We start from the raw sequence: 24359 nt of genomic DNA on the forward strand, positions 1-24359 counted from the left end.
TATTGCAGAGGAAACTATTTCTAAGCGTTTCAAGAAACCATGGTTCAATGAGACCTGCAAAGATGCAATCAAAGAGCGAAACAGGACCCTCGAGAGGTTCAAACGTGAACCTACCGGGGATAACCTGAATATTTATCGCATTGCTCAGGCAAAGGCTCTTAAAGCTGACAGAGTAAGAAATCATCTTGGAGAAATTATGTCTCCAAGTTGACTTCTCAAACATCTATGAAATCTGTCTGGAATAGGATACGTAAAATCAAGGGAAAAGAATCCAATAATACAGTTCGCCATTTGTCTGTCAATGACACGGATGTGACGTCTCATCGTGACATTGCCAATGCATTGGCAGACAATTTCTCTCATAATTCTTCTTCTTCTTTCAGTACAGATGCTTTTACATCTGTCAGAAATAAAGCTGAAAAGCAACCTATTAACTTTTCATCTGAAAATGCTGAAGTATACAACAGGCACTTCTCTTTGGAGGAGTTGCAGGACGCTCTATGTAGAGCCCATGATACTTCGGTAGGACTAGATGAAATACATTATCAACTCTTAAAACACTTACCTGAATCATCCTTAATGGTTCTATTAAATATCTTTAACAAAATCTGGATTTCGGGTAACTTTCCTTCTGATTGGAGAAAAGCGATTATCATTCCTATTCCTATGCCTGGTAAGGATCCAACAAATCCTACCAGTTATCGCCCTATTGCTTTGACAAGTTGCATTTGTAAAACCATGGAAAGAATGATCAACTGTAGACTTGTCTGGTATCTCGAGTCCCACGAATTGCTTACTAACATGCAATGTGGGTTCAGGACTAGACGTAGCATGGTTGATCATCTTGTTAGATTTGAAATGTTTTGTAGGGATGCTTTTATCCATAACCAGCATTTGGTATCGGTCTTTTTTGACTTCGAGAAAGCTTATGATACCATGTGGAAGTATGGGATTTTGAAAGACCTCCATGGCATGGGCCTAAGAGGCCATATGCCCGACTCTCAAATTTCTTACAGAATAGGTCTTTCAAGGTTCAGATTTGCTACAGGTCGTCCAGTATGAGTATCATTGAACGTCAATTGCAGCTTTGTTTGAATAAACTTAAACAATGGGCAATTGACAATGGATTTCGATTCTCAAAGTCAAAAACTGTCTTTATGCATATCTGGCAGAAAAGAGGTCACCATTTAGATCCTCAGCTGTTTCTGGACAAAACTCTGGTTCCAGTTGTGGAGGAGACCAAATTTCCATGAGATTGCCTGATTCAGCATCAATCTTTACTGCTGAAACCTGGGCAATCATTAAAGCCCTGGAACAGGTTACAGATTCATGTGCATCCAAATATATTATTTTCACAGGCTCACTTTCGTGTCTCCAAGCTCTACGATACATGAAATTGGAGCACCCGTTAGTTGGAATGGTGATACGAAAGTCTGTCTTTTTATCAATTGCCAATAAAGATGTTATATTTTGTTGGGTGCCCAACCATGTTGGCATTAAGGATAACGAAAAGGCAGATATTGCTGCCAAGTCTGCTTTGAACTTGCCCCGTGTCCATGTTGGTGTCTGCTTAAACTAAGTGTTCAAATAATCATATGGTAGACGGTCTTCGCCACAAACAAAATCAAGGTGAGCCAAAGAGCACTCTCCTGAAATGGTGCTAGGCGAGCAGTCAAATGAAGTTTTAAATAAATATTATTAAGAAATTTATTACAAGCTGATCACGTTGCCACTCTCATAAAACTTTCCAGTGGAGTGTAAGTGTTCAGTTGCCTTTGCTGACAAAGACTTAAATAACAAGTAGCCATAGTTTCAAAACAAAAAAATTAAAGTTAAAGTTTGTTATGTTTAACGACACCACTAGAGCACATTGATATATTAATCAATGACTGTTGGATGTCAAACATTTGGTAATTTTGACATATAGTCTAAGAGAGGAAACTTGCTACATTTTTCCATTAGTAACAAGGGATCTTTTATATGCACTATCCACAGAGAGTATAGCACATACTATAGCCTTTGATATACCAGCCTAATGGGTCCACCAACGGGGATCGATCCCAAACCGACCGCGCATTAAGCGAGCAAATGCTTTACCACTGGACTACGTCCCACCCTATAGTTTTAAAATGTGCCGAGGTGTCATTAAACAAACGTTTTCCAACACCATTTAACTGTAAATAAAATGTGTTGAGTGCGTCGTTAAATAAAACATTTCTTTCTTTTCTTTCCTTCTTCTTGGTTAAACATTATTCTGGGTTGTGTGGGTTTGGGGGTTTTTGGTGGGGAGGGGTTTGTTTTTTTTTGTTTTTTTTAACAGACATTCCTTTCCTTTCGTTTTGTTTTCCAGGCGTCTCAAGTGAACCTGAACAACATGCTGTGTCCAGCCATATCGGACCCGTTCCGCGGACCGTACTACCGGCTGTTCGCCATCTTTCACCAGACCATTCTCATACAGACTCTGGGCAAACTGTTCGTCCTGCTGGCGCAGTACCTGCCAGTGTGGAGGGCCCACTCCAAGAGGTGTATCGTCGAGGTGCCCTTGTTCTGCACCTCACACCCGCAGAGCAATTCTCTACAGAGCACAGGGGGTGACGATGCTGGTGCTGTAAATACAGTGGAGGAAAAACTTTCAGGGAAAAGTGGCAATGGAGTCGTTAATGGGAAGTGCATGTCTTACGAACATTCGAATGGACACCTGAAATCATCATAAGAGTTTCTCGTTTAGACATTTTCGTCGTTGTTGTTGTTGTTTTTGTTGTTTGATTTTTTTTTTTGATTTTTTTTTTGTTATGTATGTTAGCATTACCGATTGGTTGTGTGAATATATTAAATATATAGTGATGAAAATGTCCTGTGATTTCCGATTGCATTGTTTTATGTGATTTCAAGCCTCAGCTCAAAGTAATATTTATGTCACTTCTAAATACTGAATTATACTGAATACGGCTTTATTTATCCTTGTCCTTCATCCAAATTAATATTGGGATTTTTTTTGTTTTTAAATTGTCATCTTCTCTGTTTTTTTCATACTGAAATACAAATTAGAAGTATTGTTTTTAATACACGTTGGTAGTCAGAAACAAAATTGCACATTTTTAAAATAAAAGTTAATATTGATATATATATATCCCTGGAATTGTGATATGGATATACCTAATGTGAGTACTAATTCGTAATTAAATTTAAATTTGTTCAAGAAGGATTTGTATTGTTCTTGATACAAATGTTTCATGAAAAGTGTTTAATTTCTGCATGTGTACTCAGATTGGTATATCCATAATCACAGTTTCAGAAATGTAAACTTTTCACTTTAAATTTATACTGATCTATAAATTAGTAATTGGAAATTGGTTGGAGGTAGATTTTAATTATCCTAGGCTATGAGGTTCATTATTTATGATTACCTTCTGTCAAGTTTATAAAATAAATGATATTTCTTTACTGTATTGTTACAGAATGTTCTTTTCTAGAGCATTCTAATTAAAGTTTTAAGTACAACAGTGCCCCTATAAACACCAGGTACATTTTATTTAGATCTTAAAGGAAAATGTAAATGTGCAACAAAACCATTTCACTGTTCCATGTATAGGCAGAAAAATGACAGATGTATGAATTGTTTTTTAAAAGATTTAACATGAATCTAGTCAAATGCCCTTGAAAGTACTCTGCAGTGGAGAATGCTGTTTATATTTTATACATAGAGTGCTAAATAATATACAATTATGAATGTTTAATTATTTCTTAGAAAACTGGGAATCAGCCGTGTGAAAGGAATAACTAAGTCACATCCTCTTTTAATTTGTAATTTTCCATGAATTTTACCTACATTCATGACACTAATTTGAAGGGACCATGTGTTATGACAGTTTGTTGTAACTTATAAACACCATGTTTACACACTTAATCATAAAAGAGTATCTTTTTGGTTTTCAGTTAATCAAATGATCAGCTTTACCAAGCTCTCTTTCACTTTGATATTTATTTATTTATCATTTAAATAATAATAATAATTTTATGTAGTAGAAATTATATTATGCACCTTTTAAAAAACATTCTGATTTTTTTATTTTATTTAACCTACAGAATTAGTGGTTTCCTGTACTTAATAAGTCTTAAGATGTAAAAAAAATTAAATAATTATCGTGATACAAAAAAAATAGAAATCACAACAAAAAAAAGTTACCCAAAAACAGAATATGGGATGAAAACCCTCTAAATTTATTTTGAATGTCGGAGTTTACCGTTACTCATAGACTATTCCTGTTTTTGTTCTTCAAGGAAAATCTTCTACATTTATCTTAATTCTAGATTTTGGCCTTACCCATAGACTGTTCTTCTTTGTTGAAATTCTTCCAGTAACTCTCAACTTTTCAAGACCATGAACAGTTTTCTAGATGTTTGGGCCATGCCCATTTTCATCACGGCACAAATTTGTGTGTATCTCCATTTACGAGAATTGGTGGACACCTTCCATCAAAAGTTACAACTTAAAAAGCAGATTATGTGCTACATAATTATTTGTAAAAAAAAATGTAAATTGTTGTAAAAACAAAAACTGAATTTAATTTATGCTACATCTCATAGATGTTATGTTTAATGATCATATTATTTATTGTTAGTTGTGCATCCACTCCTGCCAACTATTTGTTACCTTCTATATTTCTTGCAGTCAGTCTGTCAACACACGTAGAAAAAAAGACTTGATGTTCAGTCAAAATATCTTTTCTGTTTGAGCTACAGGCATAGGTGTATTGTACAGGTGGGTGGGTGGTGTGTTATTTTAAAGTATTTAATTCTTAACAATGAAGTCGTGGATTAAAGTTTTCACATATACATTTGAATCACGTTGGCTCGAACCCTGTCGGTGCTCAAGAAAGTATTCAACCTAAATATTTGGTCAGCATCATGTCAGTGTAACTCGGGACTATTGTTTTTTAGTTTGAGCATTGCGGTGTATTCGACCCGAGTTTGACCCAACGAGATTTTGCTGTGTTTTATTTTAAAAGTTTTAATATTCAAGTTTAAAGCATAATAACTGATGGTTACAGCCTGCAAATCACTAATTCAACTTTCTGCATTGCACTGGTATTGGTAAACTTACCAAACATTTTCAAGTCATTTCACAATATTATTCATTTGACAGACTGACTGAATTGTGAACACTGCATGGGATATATGAACTTAGAATTATATTGAGTTCACAGGGTGTGTGTTTTTTGGGAGGGTTGGGGTGCATATTTGTTTTTTGTTTTGTTGGTGGGAGCTTTTTGTGTGTGTTTTTAGTGGAGGGAGCGCTAGACAATCAAGTGTAATTTCGTCATTCAGAAATGCATTTAATTGGATTTTTAAAAATTCCACCCCATGATTCTTACATTTGTCTAAAGAATGTCATTCTCATGTGAATTGTCAACTCATTGTTTGATGCCTTTTACATTAGCCTATCATTCAACATTGCAATAATTAATTTTCACATTTTTTTATAAATGTTCAGTGAAAATCCATTGAAGTGTTTTTGTTCAAAAGTCAGTTTATCTTTATGAAATAGTTAACATTTTGGTTCACACCGTAGCAGTTTTCTAGCTGAAAATTTGATGACGGAAGTAGGGACAGTAACCAATATATATATATATATATATATATATATATAGATATACACACACACACACACACACACATACACACGTACATAGAGAAAACAATTTCATTTTATTTATTCATTCATTCATTTATACTTATTTTCATGATCATATCCAATTAAGGTTCAAGTATGCTGTCATGCGCACATATTTCTGCTGCCCTGGCCATCAGATTAACGGTGGGTAGTGATTAAAAATTAAACCTAGTCATTGAGTCGTTAAGACTATCTGTGTGGGAGCCGGTACCGGGTGGTGAACCCAGTACCTACCAGTCTTTACGCCCGGTGGTTTATTGACTACATCACTGAGGCTGGTAGAAGAGCGTTTCAGTATTGGTGAGGTGTCACACGTTACATTGTCGATGATGGGTGAGACTCTTGTCTGAAAATACTTTGTCAGATGTTTTGATGCATACTGGAAGTGTTGACGGAGAAGGGGCGGGATCTAGCACAAGCTCAGTCAGTAGAGTGCTTGCCTGATTGCTGGCTTGTGGGATCGGAGCTTCTCAGCAGATCCACAGGGGCTTTTACCCCGTCCCAACCAGTGCCCCATGACTGGTATGTCAAAGGTCACAGTTCATGGTGTGCTATGGAGACGATGCCTTGCTACTAAGTGGGAAAATGTAGACAGTTTCTTCTGAAGACCATGTAGTATGTGCTGTCCTGTCTGTGGGAAAGTACATATAAAAGATCTCTTGCTACGAATGGAAAAATGTTGCAGGTTTCCTCTCTGTGACTATAATATGTCAAAATGTTTGACATCCAATAGCTGATGATTAATAAATTAATGTGTTGTAGTGGTGTCGTTAAACAAAAAACTCACTCCTCTGATGACTATGTCAGAATTACCAAATGTTTGACGTCCAATAGCCGATCATTAATTAATTGATTGATGTGCTCTGGTGAAGTCGTTAAACAAAACAAACAAAATTTTGACAGGGAAGGTGTGCTTGAACCTTGAGAGGGTATAGACACATGGCAATACCTGGAACAGGACACTCTTTAAAAATAAGAAATGTTTTCTCATACACTGTAATATAGGCAGGTTTATGTACATCATTTTACATATATTCATTGATTTCCTTAAAATATTAATGATTTTGTTTTCATCCAAAATGTGTACTATTAACCAGATATTTTTGAAAGTGGTGTGTTAAAATATTTGTGTCTTTTTACCCTTTTTTTTTTCTCTTAAAAAAAAAAAAAAATGTATATATATTCGCTGGTTTTTCAGTCAAGCTTTTAAGTTCACAATTTGTATATTTGATAGCAACTAGTTCATTTTGTAGGATAGTAGCTAAAAAAAAGTTGATGTACATTTTGCAGTTTTGTGAAAAAGTGATAACTGTAGGCAGGTTTCTTCTCATGTTTAGCTGTATCTGTGTTTCTGTGATATATGAACATGCTTTTAGAAATACCTCGGCTCATGCTTATAAAACTTTTAGAGTCCAGACTCAATCTCTAATGATGTCACACGCATGCAGTTTGTATGACGTTGTCATGACATTAGTGTCTCAGACTCTTAGTAGAGTCTCGAGTTTTATAAGCATCAGGCCTGGTGTGTAACATTTACACACACACACCCTCCTTCCCCATATTTGCTAGGTATGAAACTACAGTAGGTCTAAATAATTATGTGTAAATATATGTACTTATAATTTTACCTTTTAGGTTTGATTTCAGTCTTGCCTTACTCTTTTTGGCCCCTGCGTTTACAAACATCAAATGTCTGGGCCCCGTTCCACAAAGCGATCTCAGCCCTAAGATCACCTTACGTGCATAACTATCTTATGCACATAAGGTAATAGTAGCGCCAAAATCACTTCGTGGAACGGGGACCTGGTGTTTGCTTACAATGGTTTGTGATGGTAAGGTTACGGTCGTGTAGAAAGGACAGTTTGGTTAACGTTTCTCTAATTGTTGACTCTTAAATCCTTTCAACCACTCATTCATGGGAGACATCTTGGCTTGCCATTCTAGTTTTACAGCCTGCTTATGTAACCGAGTCTAGTGCTTGTATTGTTGACTGAAAATACTCAAGTTATAGATAGTCAAATAGAACATTTTGATATTTAAAAATATCGAAAAAATTAAAAAGTGCAATGGACTTTTTTTTTCTTCTCTTTTTGTGGATCCACTTTAATTTATAATGTTAAAATTATAACTCTTAGGCACACTTAGTATGCTGTAATTAGAGAATTGCAGCATTTTCCTGTATGTCAAATGGACATGGGCGTGATGTTAGTCGTGTACATCACTCTATTCCTGACAGGTCACAAAATACTGATGAAAGTCATTTATAGAGGTAGCTTTCCATGTTAAATGTAGCAAGTCAGACACAGCTTACATATTGGTGGATGGGTGGGTGTAGTAATGAACAGTACCAGGCACAGTAATACATGGACTTATCTGGTTGGACGAAAAGGGACACTTTTAAATTACACACTAGGCAATTTGTTTTTAATATTTGGAGGGATGGGTAACTGGCAACTAAGTACAGTCCTGACTAGTAGGAATATATATATATATATATATATATATATATATATATATAACATGTAGACAAATATCAGTGAAATTATTTTTAATATTTAAGAGGTTAAAAAGCTCATTGCAGTTGTCAAAAGTTAAAAAGTGGAATATGTGTGATGTACAGAAATTTTAACATGGATTCGCATAACTTTAATATATTGAGTACTGCTTGCATAATGTTTGACATTCGCTGTAGTCCGCTGTCTGTACATGTTGTTCAGTGCAGTGTCTTGGCACTGCCACTATTGTTCAAACTCCAAATTCTATAAGCATAGGGTCTGGATTCATTTGAAATAAATATTTTATTCTTTTCTACCTTGGGGGTTTCCTGTTTACAGCAGGCAACCATTTGAGATTCTCATTATATGTTTTGTTAATTGGTGTTTTGCTTTCACTGTAGTAGTTAACTAGTGTACAACAATTCACCTAGTCTGATTTTAATATATATATTTTTAAAAGAGTTAATATATAGTCCGACCTCTGTGAATTAAAAATTTGGGTAACCTGTTTATGGGTTATGCAAAATTTGGATAATGCATTTATTGGTTATGCAAAATTTGGGTAAACTAACCCATTTATGGGTTATGTTATACTTGGGTAACCCATTTATAGGTTATGCTAAATTTTGGGTAACCCATTTATGGGTTATGAAAAATATTTCTTGTAACGAATGTGATTTTGCATAACCCATTAGAGCGTTGTAAATGATACCAGATAAAAATAATAACGTTTGAAGTGGACATGGGTTACACAAGACTATGCAAGCAACATGGCCAGACCTGAACCTTTGTAATCGAGAAATTTGTTTTAAACCAGATATAATGGTTAGTCCCAAGTTTGTTTATAATATTAGAAGAAAAAAACACCTGTCTAATCTAACACCTAGACTAAAACCAACACAAAATGACAGTTGAGTGTGCATTCTGTTTAGAGAGATTGTAAGATTGTTGAGTGCAAACTGGTTCCACTGTAGATTTATTAAAATGTTACCGTAATTCCAGATTATAACACGTTACCAAAGAGTTTTTCCTTTTCTTTTTGTTTGATGAAATGTTCACTTTAACCCTTTTCTTTCCAAGACCCTGCAAAATGTTCAGGACTTGTTTCTTTCTTTCTTTTAAATGTCATTTTCATTCGTCCCTTGTCCAAAACACTGTGTAAGCAAGATGCCCTGGGTCTCAAGACTTGCTAGATGAAAAAAGATGAAATCATATTGTCAGTTTTCAGATGTCATCTAACAGCTGTGTCTCGTACCAGCAATATTTTAAGTATGTTTTGTCGATAATTCCAATTTGGCTAGATATGAAAAGGAAAGGAAATCTGTTTTGGAAATAACCAAAAATGTTCTATTTTTAGTTACATAGTGAAACCTCTCAAAACTGAACCCTCTGTTAACTGGAGTTCCCCCCCCCCCCCCAAACCTCTCAAAACTGAACCCTCTGTAAACTGGAATTCCCTCCAAACCGGCGTTTGTCATGATCCTTTCAGTCAAAATAGTAGCCAAATGTTTGTTAACTGAACTTTGGGCTGGAATCATAGATAAAAAACAAAACACTTAAAATGTTTTGTTGGCACGAGGTATGAAGAACGTGTGATAAGGCTGGTGCTAGGTAGACATGTTTGATAAACAGGAACACAGACGTGTATCGCTACTTAAAGGGACACACCCCAGTTACGGCTAGTTGTTAACCATTACGGCGTTGTTTTTCGCTATTAAACCCATTTTTTTCACAAATAAAATTGCACTTTACTTACCGTTTATTATTTAGAATATACATTTCCATTCACCTGAAGTGTTTTTTGGTAATCCTGGTGTTTGTAATACCACAAAATGCATTTTTCGTATTTCTGAAAAACTCACGTGCGTCGGAGAAAAAAACTTTGAGCAGACAAGGTCTAATCTATTTTTAGAGGGGATATTTCCATTTCAATGTCATAGACGTTGGTATACCACGTGACCGTTATCATTTTGGTTCGGTTTGTTTTCTCGTGCACGGTTTGTGCAATCAACATTCGATTTGTTGTTGTTCATTTGTGAGATTTTTCTTCACAGTTCGTGAACATTTTCAGTAACAATAAAGTTCAGACAAGTAAGTATCTTAATACAAAACGTTACAAACCCTTAAAACCAATAATTTTGCTAAGTCCTACGATATCTGGAGAGGGGATACAACCAGGACAGAACAGTTGGAACATGTCCAGGAGAGGTGAAAAGAACGCACCCCAAGTCTGTGAAATTTGTCATGACGTAGGCATTGTTGTGCTTCGAGTGACATCTACCGGTGACATCAGAATACAAACTTTCAAAATTATTTCAAGCAATTGGGACATGGGGATTCCATGGTATTTATCAATATAAAACCTGCTTTTTCACTCCATTTGATAAAAACATGATCTAAGTGTGTTACAGGTTTGTAGATTAACCAAATTATAATTTATTTTCGCTGGATGGAACTAGGGTGTGTGGCTTTAACATGTTTCTTTATACTCACTCTGGTCTGCAGTTCATTTAGCAGTAGATTCATTAAATATGTTAACGTTAGATTTAAATATGTTCATGTTAGATTTAAATATGTTCATGTTAGGTTTAAATATATTCATGTTAGAGTTAAATATGTCCATGTTAGATTTAAGTATGATGATCTTAGATGAAAATGCTGTGCAGTTTTCTTTTATTCAAGTGCTATTGAGATTTATTTATGCATAAAAAGTTATGTTCAACTCTCAGTTTTGTTAGGAAGTGATACAGACAGACATGCATTAGAAGGACAGACCGACATACACACAAATACACAACACATGCGCACATACACAAACACACGCACAGACACACATACATACACACATATACATAACACATGTGCACACGTACATACACAAACACAAATACACAACACACACAACATACATACACAATCACACATACACACACACACACACACAGATACATATACAACACATACACACAACATGCACACACACAAAGACACATATACAACACATACACACATGCGCACACACACAACATACATACACAATGACACATACAGACAACACGTATGCACAACATACATACACAATGACACAACACATTCACAACACATGCACTCACAACACAGACACACAACACACATACACAACACGTACACAACACACAAAGACAAACACACACACAAACACAACACATAAACATAAATGAGAAGTTCATCCAGTGCAATATGAGGTTGTATTGATCAAAATATAAATTGTCGGTGTTTGCCCTGCAATATTATTGAATATTACATGTATTTTGTTATTTTTCAGTTATTATTTTATTTTTATTTTTTTATCATTGTGAATATGTTGTGGGGGTGGGGATATATTTGCTGTGTTCCGTAATTTATTCAGAAAACTTGGTGAGTTTGTTTTGTTCATTGTTTGTAATATGTCAATATGTCTATAGTTTCATTTACCAGTGTTACGGTTGCAGATATAGGTCTTATAAGGATCATTAGAAATGACATAACACCAGGTTTGTGTTAAAACAACTGACTCTCACTTACCAGGGGGTAAATTTACAATGAATACCCTATCTACAGCTGAAGTGGGGAATTCCAATAATGACTCCAATTCAGTGTTTACTCAAATCCAGTGTTGAATTTTATAGGATTTTTGTGTTCACACAACATTTTGGAGCACCTACATGTAGTATAGCATGTTTTAATGGGGGGTGGGGGGGGGGGGGGTTGGAGGGGGAGTAATTGTTATTTCTGCATTATCTGTAAACTCAGTTTGGCTTTGTTGATAATTGTAAAAAGAATATATATAATGTGCAGGGTCGTAGCTAGGATTTTTTGTTGGGGGGTAGGGGGTCAACTGAGTAAATGTATTTAATTGTCTAAAAATCCTAAAACGGTTAAGAAGAGAATATTCTTTAAGTTTCTATAAATTTTTTTGGGTGTGAGGTGGGCAACTATCTCCTCCCCCCACTGGTAGCTACGGCCCTGATGTGGTCAGCATTACTTAATATTCATACAAATTAAGCTTTGTGAGTAACTGTCACAAAGGAATTAATTTCATTGGGAGAAGATAGCAAAGCAAATTTAATAAAAAAATTCAGTTGTGTTTTTTTACTAATAATCTAATGGGAGGCATGTATGATGAGGTGGTGAGGGGTTGGATGGTATTTAAAAGCTCTTCCTTTTGAATTCTAACTCACTAGATTTTTATTCTGTGTCGAAGAAATAAAATAGTTCATTTGTTTTATTTATTATATGTATATATTTTTAACCATGACTGAATGACGGATCTTGATGTTTTCATATTGGATAACTTACCCCCATCCTGGCCCCTTTGAAAATAAACCTTATTAAATGAACTTCATAATAAAATAGAAAAACACATGATATTTTTAAAATTCATTCTGTGTCCGTTAACCTATGACCCTAGTTATCAGGCAATGTAAAATATGTTCAGTAATTTTTATGATTTTTTATTCTACCATTATCTTACATATTGCCTGCACATTTTGCTTTTATTATTTATTTTGGCACATCCAATATGTTTCTTGTCATCCTGGTGTTTGTAGATTACCGTAGTAGCTCTGTTAAAGGGACATTCCTGAGTTTGCTACATTGTAAGATGTTTCCGACTAATAAAATATTTCTACAATTAAACTTGCATATTAAATATATTTTCTTGTTTAGAATATCATTGTCTGTATATTCAATGTGTTTTTGGTCGTCTTAATATTTGTAAGAAGCCCAAAATGGATTTTGTCTTCAAATAATTTCGTACGTACGAAAAAATATATTTTAGGAAATACAATGAAATTTAACCTAGTACAAATATTTGAATGATCAGAAAGACGTTTAATATACAGCCACTAATATTTTATGCAGAAAATATATTTGATATGTAATTACAATCATTAAAAAGTCTCTGTTAGTCTATAACATCTTAAAAATTGCACCAAACTCAGGAATGTCCCTTTAATTACACAGGAAACGGACAGACAAGATGCACGGACCTCGGAAACAGGGCTCGTAGTGGTCAATGGATTTACGTTATTTTTAGTCAATTACAACTTCTAATTGTTACGGCCCAGTATTAAATTTTAGACCTACATTGCTAAATTCCTGCATTTCAAGACATTTACGTGTAAATATTTATTACTTTTTTTTTTAATATTCAAGGTTCATTTACTTTGTTACATTTTCCTTCAATGTGTCAGTGCCATAGCCAGCCTAATATAAGTGTGTGGGGGGGGGGGGGGGGGGGGGGGGGGGTAGTATAGAAATCATCATCAATAGTTTTCACCAGGTACACAAATAAAAAGGGCCACTTTTAAAGTAAATAGGGCTCTTTTTCTTGGTTTTCTACGGATGTATCTGCCGTCCCTTGCTTCCCGACATATATGGCCCTGTATGTAATATGAGACGAGAGAAATCACATGAAATTCACAACATGTGGCTGGTTTTCCCTGGACACACACACCTGTTTTATTACAGTATTGTATAATTTACATAAGTTTGTCAATGTCGATTACAGTATTGTATAAAGATACCGTAAATACTTCATCACTGCCCGGGTTTCAAACAGTAGCCACATCATGAATTATGCCCAGATAAACACCTCTGAAAAAAACTTAGAATACAAGAATTTTGATCAACACAGAACCCGTGTTAAATCTGTGAAGAACGTTTACGAAGTTGGGTGTAAAGTCATTCCTGCTTAAATGGACATTCCCGAGTTTGCTGCATTGTAAGATGTTTCGGACTAATACAATATTTCTATGATCAAACTTACATATTAAATATATTTTCTTGTGTAGAATATCAGTGTGTATATTCAATGTGTTTCTGATCGTCTTAATATTTGTAAGAAGCCCAAACTGAAGTTTGTCTTCAAATAATTTTGTATGTACGTAAAAGCAATATTTTAGGAAATAAGATGAAATTTAACCTAGTACAAATATTAGAACGATCAGAAACACGTTTAGTATACAGCCACTAAAATTTCATGCAGAAAAAATATATTTGATATGTAATTACAATCATTAAAAAGTCTCTGTTAGTCGATAACATCTTAACAAGTGCAGCAAACTCAGGAATGTCCCTTTAATGTTGTTATTTGAGATTCCCTGTTTACAATGATATGTTTACAGGTACATGTACGTATTTCAAACTGATAATGATTTTTATATATTACTATTATTTAAAAAACAAAAACTTAAATATTTGCATTTATTTATTTATTAAATGTTTGTTGCTAATGTATTCCCAAGACTGGTTTTCTTTCACCTACGTAGAGTGTTTAATTCAACCCTCTTTGTTACTTTTATACGAAAACCCGTGGCTCATCTTTCAGGCCTTGTTTACGGGTAGATTGGAAACCTAGCAATGTACTGGACTCTTCAGTCCTGTACAGAACATCTGGCTGTGTCAGATACTGTGTGTGGGACGGATGTTCATGAACCTCACTATAATAGAAGCAGGGTCTCAAACTGTATCAGGTTTTTCAATAGTACTGGTCAACAATGCATTTCTGGGTTTTCAATAGTACTGGTCAACCACCCATCTAGTGGGTTTTCAATAGTACTGGTCAACCACCCATCTAGTGGGTTTTCAATAGTACTGGTCAACCACATCTAGTGGGTTTTCAATAGTACTGGTCAGCCATACATTTAGTGGGTTTTCAATAGTACTGGTCAACCACCTATCTACTGAGTTTTCAAAAGTACTGGTCAACCATGCATCTACTAGGTTTTTAATGGTACTGGTCAGCCATACATTACTGTGTTTACAATAGTACTGGTCAGCCATGCATCTATTGAAATATCGACTCTTAATGTTTTGCATTTACCATAGTTTGACACCTAACAGCCGATGTATTTTTCGTCCTGGGGTGTCGTTAAACATCTATTCTATCTATTGTACTGAGAAATCGAAGGCCCCGGCTTGTAATAAAGTATTTACGGTAGGTCAATGTCTCATGTTATTGTTTAACAATCGTTTTCATTGTCTTATTATGATTGTGTAGGACATACAGTAGTTTCATTGTTTGTATAACAATACATTCCTTTGTTATTAAAGTGCACATGCCTGCATGATTCAATGTTCATATTAATTTTAATTCGTACCAGCCACCTTGTAATGTCTTTCTTCTCTGTTTTTTAAAAACATACTTCATGTTTGATCACTGACCTTGACCTATGGTTAAAAGTTTTATCCTTCACCTTGATCTTCAATGAAGGTCAATGTATACAATATTTAATTTCAGTTGGATGACAGTTTGAATTGTAAATTGTACAATCAGTATTTGAAGATTACATTTTTTTCCCATCTCAAGTGTTTGTTATTATGTCATCGTTTAGGAGCGCGATGTAACCCAGTTGGAGGGGCGGGATGTAGCCCAGTGGTAAAGCGCTCGCTTGATGCGCAGTCGGTCTCGGATCGATCCCCGTCGGTGGGCTCATTGGGTTATTTTTGGTACATCAAAGGTCGTGGTATGTACTATCCTGTCTATGGGATGGTGCATATAAAAGATCCCTTGCTACTAATGGATAAATGTAGCGGGTTTCCTCTAACACTATATGTCGGAATTACCAAATATATGACATCCAACAGCCAATGATTAATTAATCTGTGCTCTAGTGGTGTCGTTAAACAAAACAAACTTTTTTTTAACGCAGTTGGAATAGCGCTCGCCAGAGGTGCTTGGGTCATAGAACCGGATATTATCCGCTCACCTATTGGAGTGGGAGTTCTTGGCCCAACCTCTACCCCGAAACTGGCATGTCAAAGGCCATGGTATCTGCTGTCCTGTTGGGGAAAGTGGTTCAAAGTGCATATTCACTATCATATGCTAGTGGGAAATCCTTGTTTGACACCTATTAGCAGATGTGCATTTTTGTCCCATTTCAGGGAGGTTACATAATACTTAAAACGTCAATATCAATAACCAGTAAATTTGGTCTCTCTCTCTCCACCCCCCCCCCCCCCTCCCGCTAGCTACGGCCCTGTTCATTCATTCACTTTGAAGACGATGTGTCACAATTATATAATCGTTGACCTCTAATAGCATATGATTAATTAGTGTGCTCCAGTGATGTCGTCAAAAAACTAAAAAACTCACTTAAAATCGACATTTAAAGTTGCAGTCTGAACTCAACGTCGTATAAAACTATTCAATAATGCAAAACACAAACACAATTTCAGTTTTAATAAACATCTGTGATTTTGCTATCGACAGATTTAACAAACTATTTTTTTTATACAACACGGGTCTACTGGCCTGTGTAACGGAGAAAATAAATACTGCAGAAAAACACTGGCGAGGCAAAGTAACCTGGAGCCCCGCTACCCCCCTTCCCCGATCTACGCTTGCACTATGAGATGGTGCATATAAAAGATCCCTTGCTACTAATGGAAAAATGTAGCGGGCTTGCTGTCTATGACTCAAAATAACCTTTGACATCCAATAGCCGATGATTAATAAATAAATGTGCTTTAGTGGTGTTGTTAAACAAAAACGTACAGTTAATATACACGTAAGACAGTTACAGTTTTGGTAGTGGGGTCCCATTTCCAGAAATGTTACATGTACGGACATTTTATTTAGGATTTGGTCCAATATAGATTTTTAACCTAATTTGGGGATGTTGAATCCAAAAATAAAGGGGGGGGGGGGGGGGGATCTGAGAAATTTCGTTTTATGCTTCAAAATGGTCCAAAAAAAAAATTGGCGGAAAATTGCCGACTAGAAATTATGTTACTGGTATCCCAACGATCTTTTAATGGATTTGGTTTGGCATTAACATATATGTGAATATGTTTGATTAAATCCTAAAGAAAGAAAGAAAGAAATGTTTTATTTAACGACGCACTCAACACATTTTATTTACGGTTATATGGCGTCAGGCATATGGTGAAGAACCAAACAGATTTTGAGAGGAAACCCGCTGTCGCCACTACATGGGCTTCTCTTTCCGATTAGCAGCAAGGGATCTTTTATTTGCGCTTCCCACAGGCAGGATAGCACAAACCATGGCCTTTGTTGAACCAGTTATGGATCACTGGTCGGTGCAAGTGGTTTACACCAACCCATTGAGCCTTGCGGAGCACTCACTCAGGGTTTGGAGTCGGTATCTGGATTAAAAATCCCATGCCTCGACTGGGATCCGAACCCAGTACCTACCAGCTTGTAGACCGATGGCCTAATCACGACGCCATTGAGGCCGGTCAAATCCTAAAGAAATGCTCGTACTTCAATAAATGGAACCCTCCCCTGCTCTTACCAGTGCCCGTGGTATGTATCCAGCTTATAGTAATAGCCTGATAGGCCTACACACCCAACTCCAATCGGGCAATAGGTTGTTCAACGATTCACATTCACTCACGCATGCACACGCCCAATGTACATTTATTGTGTAAACTGAGACAATGAGCAAAATGAAATGTAAACAGAATAAATAAACAAATAAATAGTGATTAATATTGAAAATCAACCCAAATACTAATAGCTGATCTGCGGGCTTCATCCTTACTTGAATATAAGCACGAAAATAAATTAACAAAGCATAAAAGCATGCATTCAACTGGGTCAAGGGAATGTGCTGTCCCATGCTTTTAAATCATTGATGATTTTGTGGGCATTTTAGGACATTTTTAACTTTTCTTTTCTATTATTGTAATACTAAAGTGAGAAAAGTAGGGGCCCTAAAACGGAATTTACAAACATTGCCCGCAGACATCATTAATTTGCGCGTAAACGAAATGCCCATTCAAACGAACTAAACAATAACAGGTATTTTGGCCTCAAGTAAGTTACGACTAAAGCAAATATATCGGTGATTCTACCACTAGCAGGTGTTCGTTGTTTGTAGGACTGCCACTCCCTATCACTTTATATCCTTACTGGCTTGTTTGTAGGACTGCCACCCCCTATCACTGTACATCCTTACTGGCCTGTTTGTAGGACTGCCACTCCCTATCACTGTACATCCTTACTGGCCTGTTTGTAGGACCGCCACTCCCTATCACTTTACATCCTTACTGGCCTGTTTGTAGGACTGCCACTCCCTATCACTGTACATCCTTACTGGCCTGTTTGTAGGACTGCCACTCCCTATCACTTTACATCCTTACTGGCATGTTTGTAGGACTGCCACTCCCTATCACTTTACATCCACCCTGGCCTGTTTGTAGGACTGCCACTCCCTATCACTTTACATCCACCCTGGCCTGTTTGTAGGACTGCCACTCCCGATCACTTTACATCCTTACTGGCCTGTTTGTAGGACTGCCACTCCCTATCACTGTACATCCTTACTGGCCTGTTTGTAGGACTGCCACTCCCTATCACTTTACATCCTTACTGGCCTGTGTGTAGGACTGCCACTCCCTATCACTGTACATCCACCCTGGCCTGTTTGTAGGACTGCCACTCCCTATCACTTTACATCCACCCTGGCCTGTTTGTAGGACTGCCACTCCCTATCACTTTACATCCACCCTGGCCTGTTTGTAGGACTGCCACTCCCGATCACTTTACATCCTTACTGGCCTGTTTGTAGGACTGCCACTCCCTATCACTGTACATCCTTACTGGCCTGTTTGTAGGACTGCCACTCCCTATCACTTTACATCCACCCTGGCCTGTGTGTAGGACTGCCACTCCCTATCACTTTACATCCACCCTGGCCTGTTTGTAGGACTGCCACTCCCTATCACTTTACATCCACCCTGGCCTGTTTGTAGGACTGCCATTCCCTATCACTGTACATCCTTACTAGTCTGTTTGTAGGACTGCCACCCCCTATCACTGTACATCCTTACTGGCCTGTTTGTAGGACTGCCACTCCCTATCACTTTACATCCTTACTGGCCTGTTTGTAGGACTGCCACTCCCTATCACTTTACATCCACCCTGGCCTGTTTGTAGGACTGCCACTCCCTATCACTTTACATCCTTACTGGCTTGTTTGTAGGACTGCCACTCCCTATCACTGTACATCCTTACTGGTCTGTTTGTAGGACTGCCACTCCCTATCACTGTACATCCTTACTGGTCTGTTTGTAGGACTGCCACTCCCTATCACTGTACATCCTTACTGGCCTGTTTGTAGGACTGCCACTCCCTATCACTTTACATCCTTACTGGCCTGTTTGTAGGACTGCCACTCCCTATCACTGTACATCCTTACTGGTCTGTTTGTAGGACTGCCACTCCCTATCACTGTACATCCTTACTGGTCTGTTTGTAGGACCGCCACCCCCTATCACTGTACATCCTTACTGGCCTGTTTGTAGGACCGCCACCCCCTATCACTGTACATCCTTACTGGCCTGTTTGTAGGACTGCCACTCCCTATCACTTTACATCCTTACTGGCCTGTTTGTAGGACTGCCACTCCCTATCACTGTACATCCTTACTGGTCTGTTTGTAGGACTGCCACTCCCGATCACTTTACATCCACCCTGGCCTGTTTGTAGGACTGCCACTCCCTATCACTGTACATCCACCCTGGCCTGTTTGTAGGACTGCCACTCCCTATCACTTTACATCCTTACTGGCCTGTTTGTAGGACTGCCACTCCCTATCACTGTACATCCTTACTGGCCTGTTTGTAGGACTGCCACTCCCTATCACTGTACATCCTTACTGGCCTGTTTGTAGGACCGCCACCCCCTATCACTGTACATCCTTACTGGCCTGTTTGTAGGACCGCCACTCCCTATCACTGTACATCCTTACTGGCCTGTTTGTAGGACTGCCACTCCCTATCACTGTACATCCTTACTGGCCTGTTTGTAGGACTGCCACTCCCTATCACTGTACATCCTTACTGGCCTGTTTGTAGGACTGCCACTCCCTATCACTGTACATCCTTACTGGCCTGTTTGTAGGACTGCCACTGATCACTTTACATACCCTGGCCTGTTTGTAGGACTGCCACTCCCTATCACTTTACATCCTTACTGGCCTGTTTGTAGGACTGCCACTCCCTATCACTGTACATCCTTACTGGCCTGTTTGTAGGACTGCCACTCCCTATCACTTTACATCCACCCTGGCCTGTTTGTAGGACTGCCACTCCCTATCACTTTACATCCTTACTGGCCTGTTTGTAGGACTGCCACTCCCTATCACTGTACATCCTTACTGGCCTGTTTGTAGGACTGCCACTCCCTATCACTGTACATCCTTACTGGCCTGTTTGTAGGACTGCCACTCCCTATCACTGTACATCCTTACTGGCCTGTTTGTAGGACTGCCACTCACTCCCTATCACTGTACATCCTTACCTGTTTGTAGGACTGCCACTCCCTATCACTGTACATCCTTACTGGCCTGTTTGTAGGACTGCCACTCCCTATCACTGTACATCCTTACTGGCCTGTTTGTAGGACTGCCACCCCCTACATCACTGTTTGTACATCCACCCTGGCCTGTTTGTAGGACTGCCACTCCCTATCACTGTACATCCTTACTGGCCTGTTTGTAGGACTGCCACTCCCTATCACTGTACATCCTTACTGGCCTGTTTGTAGGACTGCCACTCCCTATCACTTTACATCCACCCTGGCCTGTTTGTAGGACTGCCACTCCCGATCACTTTACATCCTTACTGGCCTGTTTGTAGGACTGCCACTCCCTATCACTGTACATCCTTACTGGCCTGTTTGTAGGACTGCCACTCCCTATCACTTTACATCCACCCTGGCCTGTTTGTAGGACTGCCACTCCCTATCACTTTACATCCTTACTGGCCTGTTTGTAGGACTGCCACTCCCTATCACTGTACATCCTTACTGGCCTGTTTGTAGGACTGCCACTCCCTATCACTTTACATCCACCCTGGCCTGTTTGTAGGACTGCCACTCCCTATCACTTTACATCCTTACTGGCCTGTTTGTAGGACTGCCACTCCCTATCACTTTACATCCTTACTGGCCTGTTTGTAGGACTGCCACTCCCTATCACTTTACATCCTTACTGGCCTGTTTGTAGGACTGCCACTCCCTATCACTTTACATCCTTACTGGCCTGTTTGTAGGACTGCCACTCCCTATCACTTTACATCCTTACTGGCCTGTTTGTAGGACTGCCACTCCCTATCACTTTACATCCTTACTGGCCTGTTTGTAGGACTGCCACTCCCTATCACTTTACATCCTTACTGGCCTGTTTGTAGGACTGCCACTCCCTATCACTTTACATCCACCCTGGCCTGTTTGTAGGACTGCCACTCCCTATCACTGTACATCCTTACTGGCCTGTTTGTAGGACTGCCACTCCCTATCACTTTACATCCTTACTGGCCTGTTTGTAGGACTGCCACTCCCTATCACTTTACATCCTTACTGGCCTGTTTGTAGGACTGCCACTCCCTATCACTACATCCTTACTGGCCTGTTTGTAGGACTGCCACTCCCTATCACTTTACATCCTTACTGGCCTGTTTGTAGGACTGCCACTCCCTATCACTTTACATCCTTACTGGCCTGTTTGTAGGACTGCCACTCCCTATCACTTTACATCCTTACTGGCCTGTTTGTAGGACTGCCACTCCCTATCACTGTACATCCTTACTGGCCTGTTTGTAGGACTGCCACTCCCTATCACTTTACATCCTTACTGGCCTGTTTGTAGGACTGCCACTCCCTATCACTTTACATCCTTACTGGCCTGTTTGTAGGACTGCCACTCCCTATCACTTTACATCCTTACTGGCCTGTTTGTAGGACTGCCACTCCCTATCACTTTACATCCACCCTGGCCTGTTTGTAGGACTGCCACTCCCTATCACTTTACATCCACCCTGGCCTGTTTGTAGGACTGCCACTCCCTATCACTTTACATCCTTACTGGCCTGTTTGTAGGACTGCCACTCCCTATCACTTTACATCCTTACTGGCCTGTTTGTAGGACTGCCACTCCCTATCACTTTACATCCACCCTGGCCTGTTTGTAGGACTGCCACTCCCTATCACTTTACATCCACCCTGGCCTGTTTGTAGGACTGCCACTCCCTATCACTTTACATCCTTACTGGCCTGTTTGTAGGACTGCCACTCCCTGGCCTGTTTGTAGGACTGGACTGGCCTGTTTGTAGGACTGCCACTCCCTATCACTTTACATCCACCCTGGCCTGTTTGTAGGACTGCCACTCCCTATCACTTTACATCCACCCTGGCCTGTTTGTAGGACTGCCACTCCCTATCACTTTACATCCACCCTGGCCTGTTTGTAGGACTGCCACTCCCTATCACTTTACATCCACCCTGGCCTGTTTGTAGGACTGCCACTCCCTATCACTTTACATCCTTACTGGCCTGTTTGTAGGACTGCCACTCCCTATCACTTTACATCCTTACTGGCCTGTTTGTAGGACTGCCACTCCCTATCACTTTACATCCACCCTGGCCTGTTTGTAGGACTGCCACTCCCTATCACTTTACATCCTTACTGGCCTGTTTGTAGGACTGCCACTCCCGATCACTTTACATCCACCCTGGCCTGTTTGTAGGACTGCCACTCCCGATCACTTTACATCCACCCTGGCCTGTTTGTAGGACTGCCACTCCCTATCACTTTACATCCACCCTGGCCTGTTTGTAGGACTGCCACTCCCTATCACTGTACATCCACCCTGGCCTGTTTGTAGGACTGCCACTCCTGATCACTTTACATCCTTACTGGCCTGTTTGTAGGACTGCCACTCCCTATCACTTTACATCCTTACTGGCCTGTTTGTAGGACTGCCACTCCCGATCACTTTACATCCTTACTGGCCTGTTTGTAGGACTGCCACTCCCGATCACTTTACATCCTTACTGGCCTGTTTGTAGGGACTGCCTCTCTTCATCATTATACATCATCATTATACATCATCCCTGTTTGCACAAGACAGAACTCCGTAGATATAGAGAATACTACACGAGTGGCCGTTAGATAGCATTTACGAGTTATTTCAAAATGCACCTAACGAGCGAAAGCGAGTTGGATACGTTTTTAAACAACAAATTGTAAGTTGATTAGTATCTAACCAACACGAAGTAGTATAATTTCTTATACATTTATATCCTCAAAATAAAAACAAACAAACAATCAAACCCCAATAACAACAACAAGTTTAAATTAATTTAAACGTCTTTTCCAACTAAATCTCGTTTACGGATGAGCATGTAGGTAACGTGTGCATCTCAGAGCAAGCAGTTTCCCGTTACTTCTATTCACCGAACCGGCCTCGGTGGCGTCGTGGCAGGCCATCGGTCTACAGGCTGGTAGGTACTGGGTTCGGATCCCAGTCGAGGCATGGGATTTTTCATCCAGATACCGACTCCAAACCCTGAGTGAGTGCCCCGCAAGGCTCAATGGGTAGGTGTAAACCACTTGCACCGACCAGTGATCCACAACTGGTTCAACAAAGGCCATGGTTTGTGCTATCCTGCCTGTGGGAAGCGCAAATAAAAGATCCCTTTCTGCCAATCGGAAGAGTAGTCCATGTAGTGGCGACAGCGGGTTTCCTCTCAAAATATGTGTGGTCCTGAACCATATGTCTGACGCCATATAACCGTAAATAAAATGTGTTGAGTGCGTCGTTAAATAAAACACTTCTTTCTTCTTTTTTTCTATTCACCGAGCAGTTTCAATAGTGCATATGTCATTGGATGGTATGACTGTGGCGGCCAGGTTATCTGATCAGCATCATGTAGCAACCAATCACAAGTCTCAAAAGAGACGAAAATTCTCTAAAACGGGTCATCTCTGGCTTAGCTTTCGCTCGTTAGATACGTTTGGAAACATCACGTTAGATGACATTTAGCGTTCACTCACGTAGTATTTTCTATAGAGACATCCATTCACTGACCCCTTTCAAACAAATGGATGATATATGACATGACTTGTTATGTGATTAATGGCTGGGTAGCTGCTTTGTATGCTGAATTGTTACACTGGGTTTGACAGGGAAGAGGATGCAGTTAGTGAATATGTGCACTTGGTTTACACTGGATACTGCATAATGTCCCCCACAGCACCTTGAAGTCGTGCAACATTTGTGTAAAATGCACAGAACTGGGTGTGATTCAGTCCCTTAGCCCACATGTGTTTGTTTACATTGATATAACGTGAAAAAGAGCCGGACAACAGGGTCGTCCTTTTGAGTGTTCATTGGCACCAGGCAGGTAACGTTTCTTGTGA

General features: G+C 39.0%; 1 protein-coding gene across 1 annotated transcript in view; it reads left to right on the forward strand.

Annotated features, from left to right (window-relative positions):
- The window catches only part of LOC121374762 (transmembrane protein 164-like), a 64372-nt gene extending 58868 nt beyond the window's left edge, over positions 1-5504 (forward strand). Inside the window, exon 6 of the mRNA XM_041501874.1 lies at positions 2351-5504. Within this exon, the coding sequence (XP_041357808.1) occupies positions 2351-2713 (363 nt within the window). The 3' untranslated portion in view covers positions 2714-5504. The remainder of the gene's footprint in view (positions 1-2350) is intronic.
- Positions 5505-24359: the final 18855 nt, after the last annotated feature.

Source organism: Gigantopelta aegis, chromosome 1 (assembly GCF_016097555.1).
Source record: "Gigantopelta aegis isolate Gae_Host chromosome 1, Gae_host_genome, whole genome shotgun sequence".
Classification (NCBI taxonomy): Eukaryota; Metazoa; Mollusca; class Gastropoda; order Neomphalida; family Peltospiridae; genus Gigantopelta; species Gigantopelta aegis.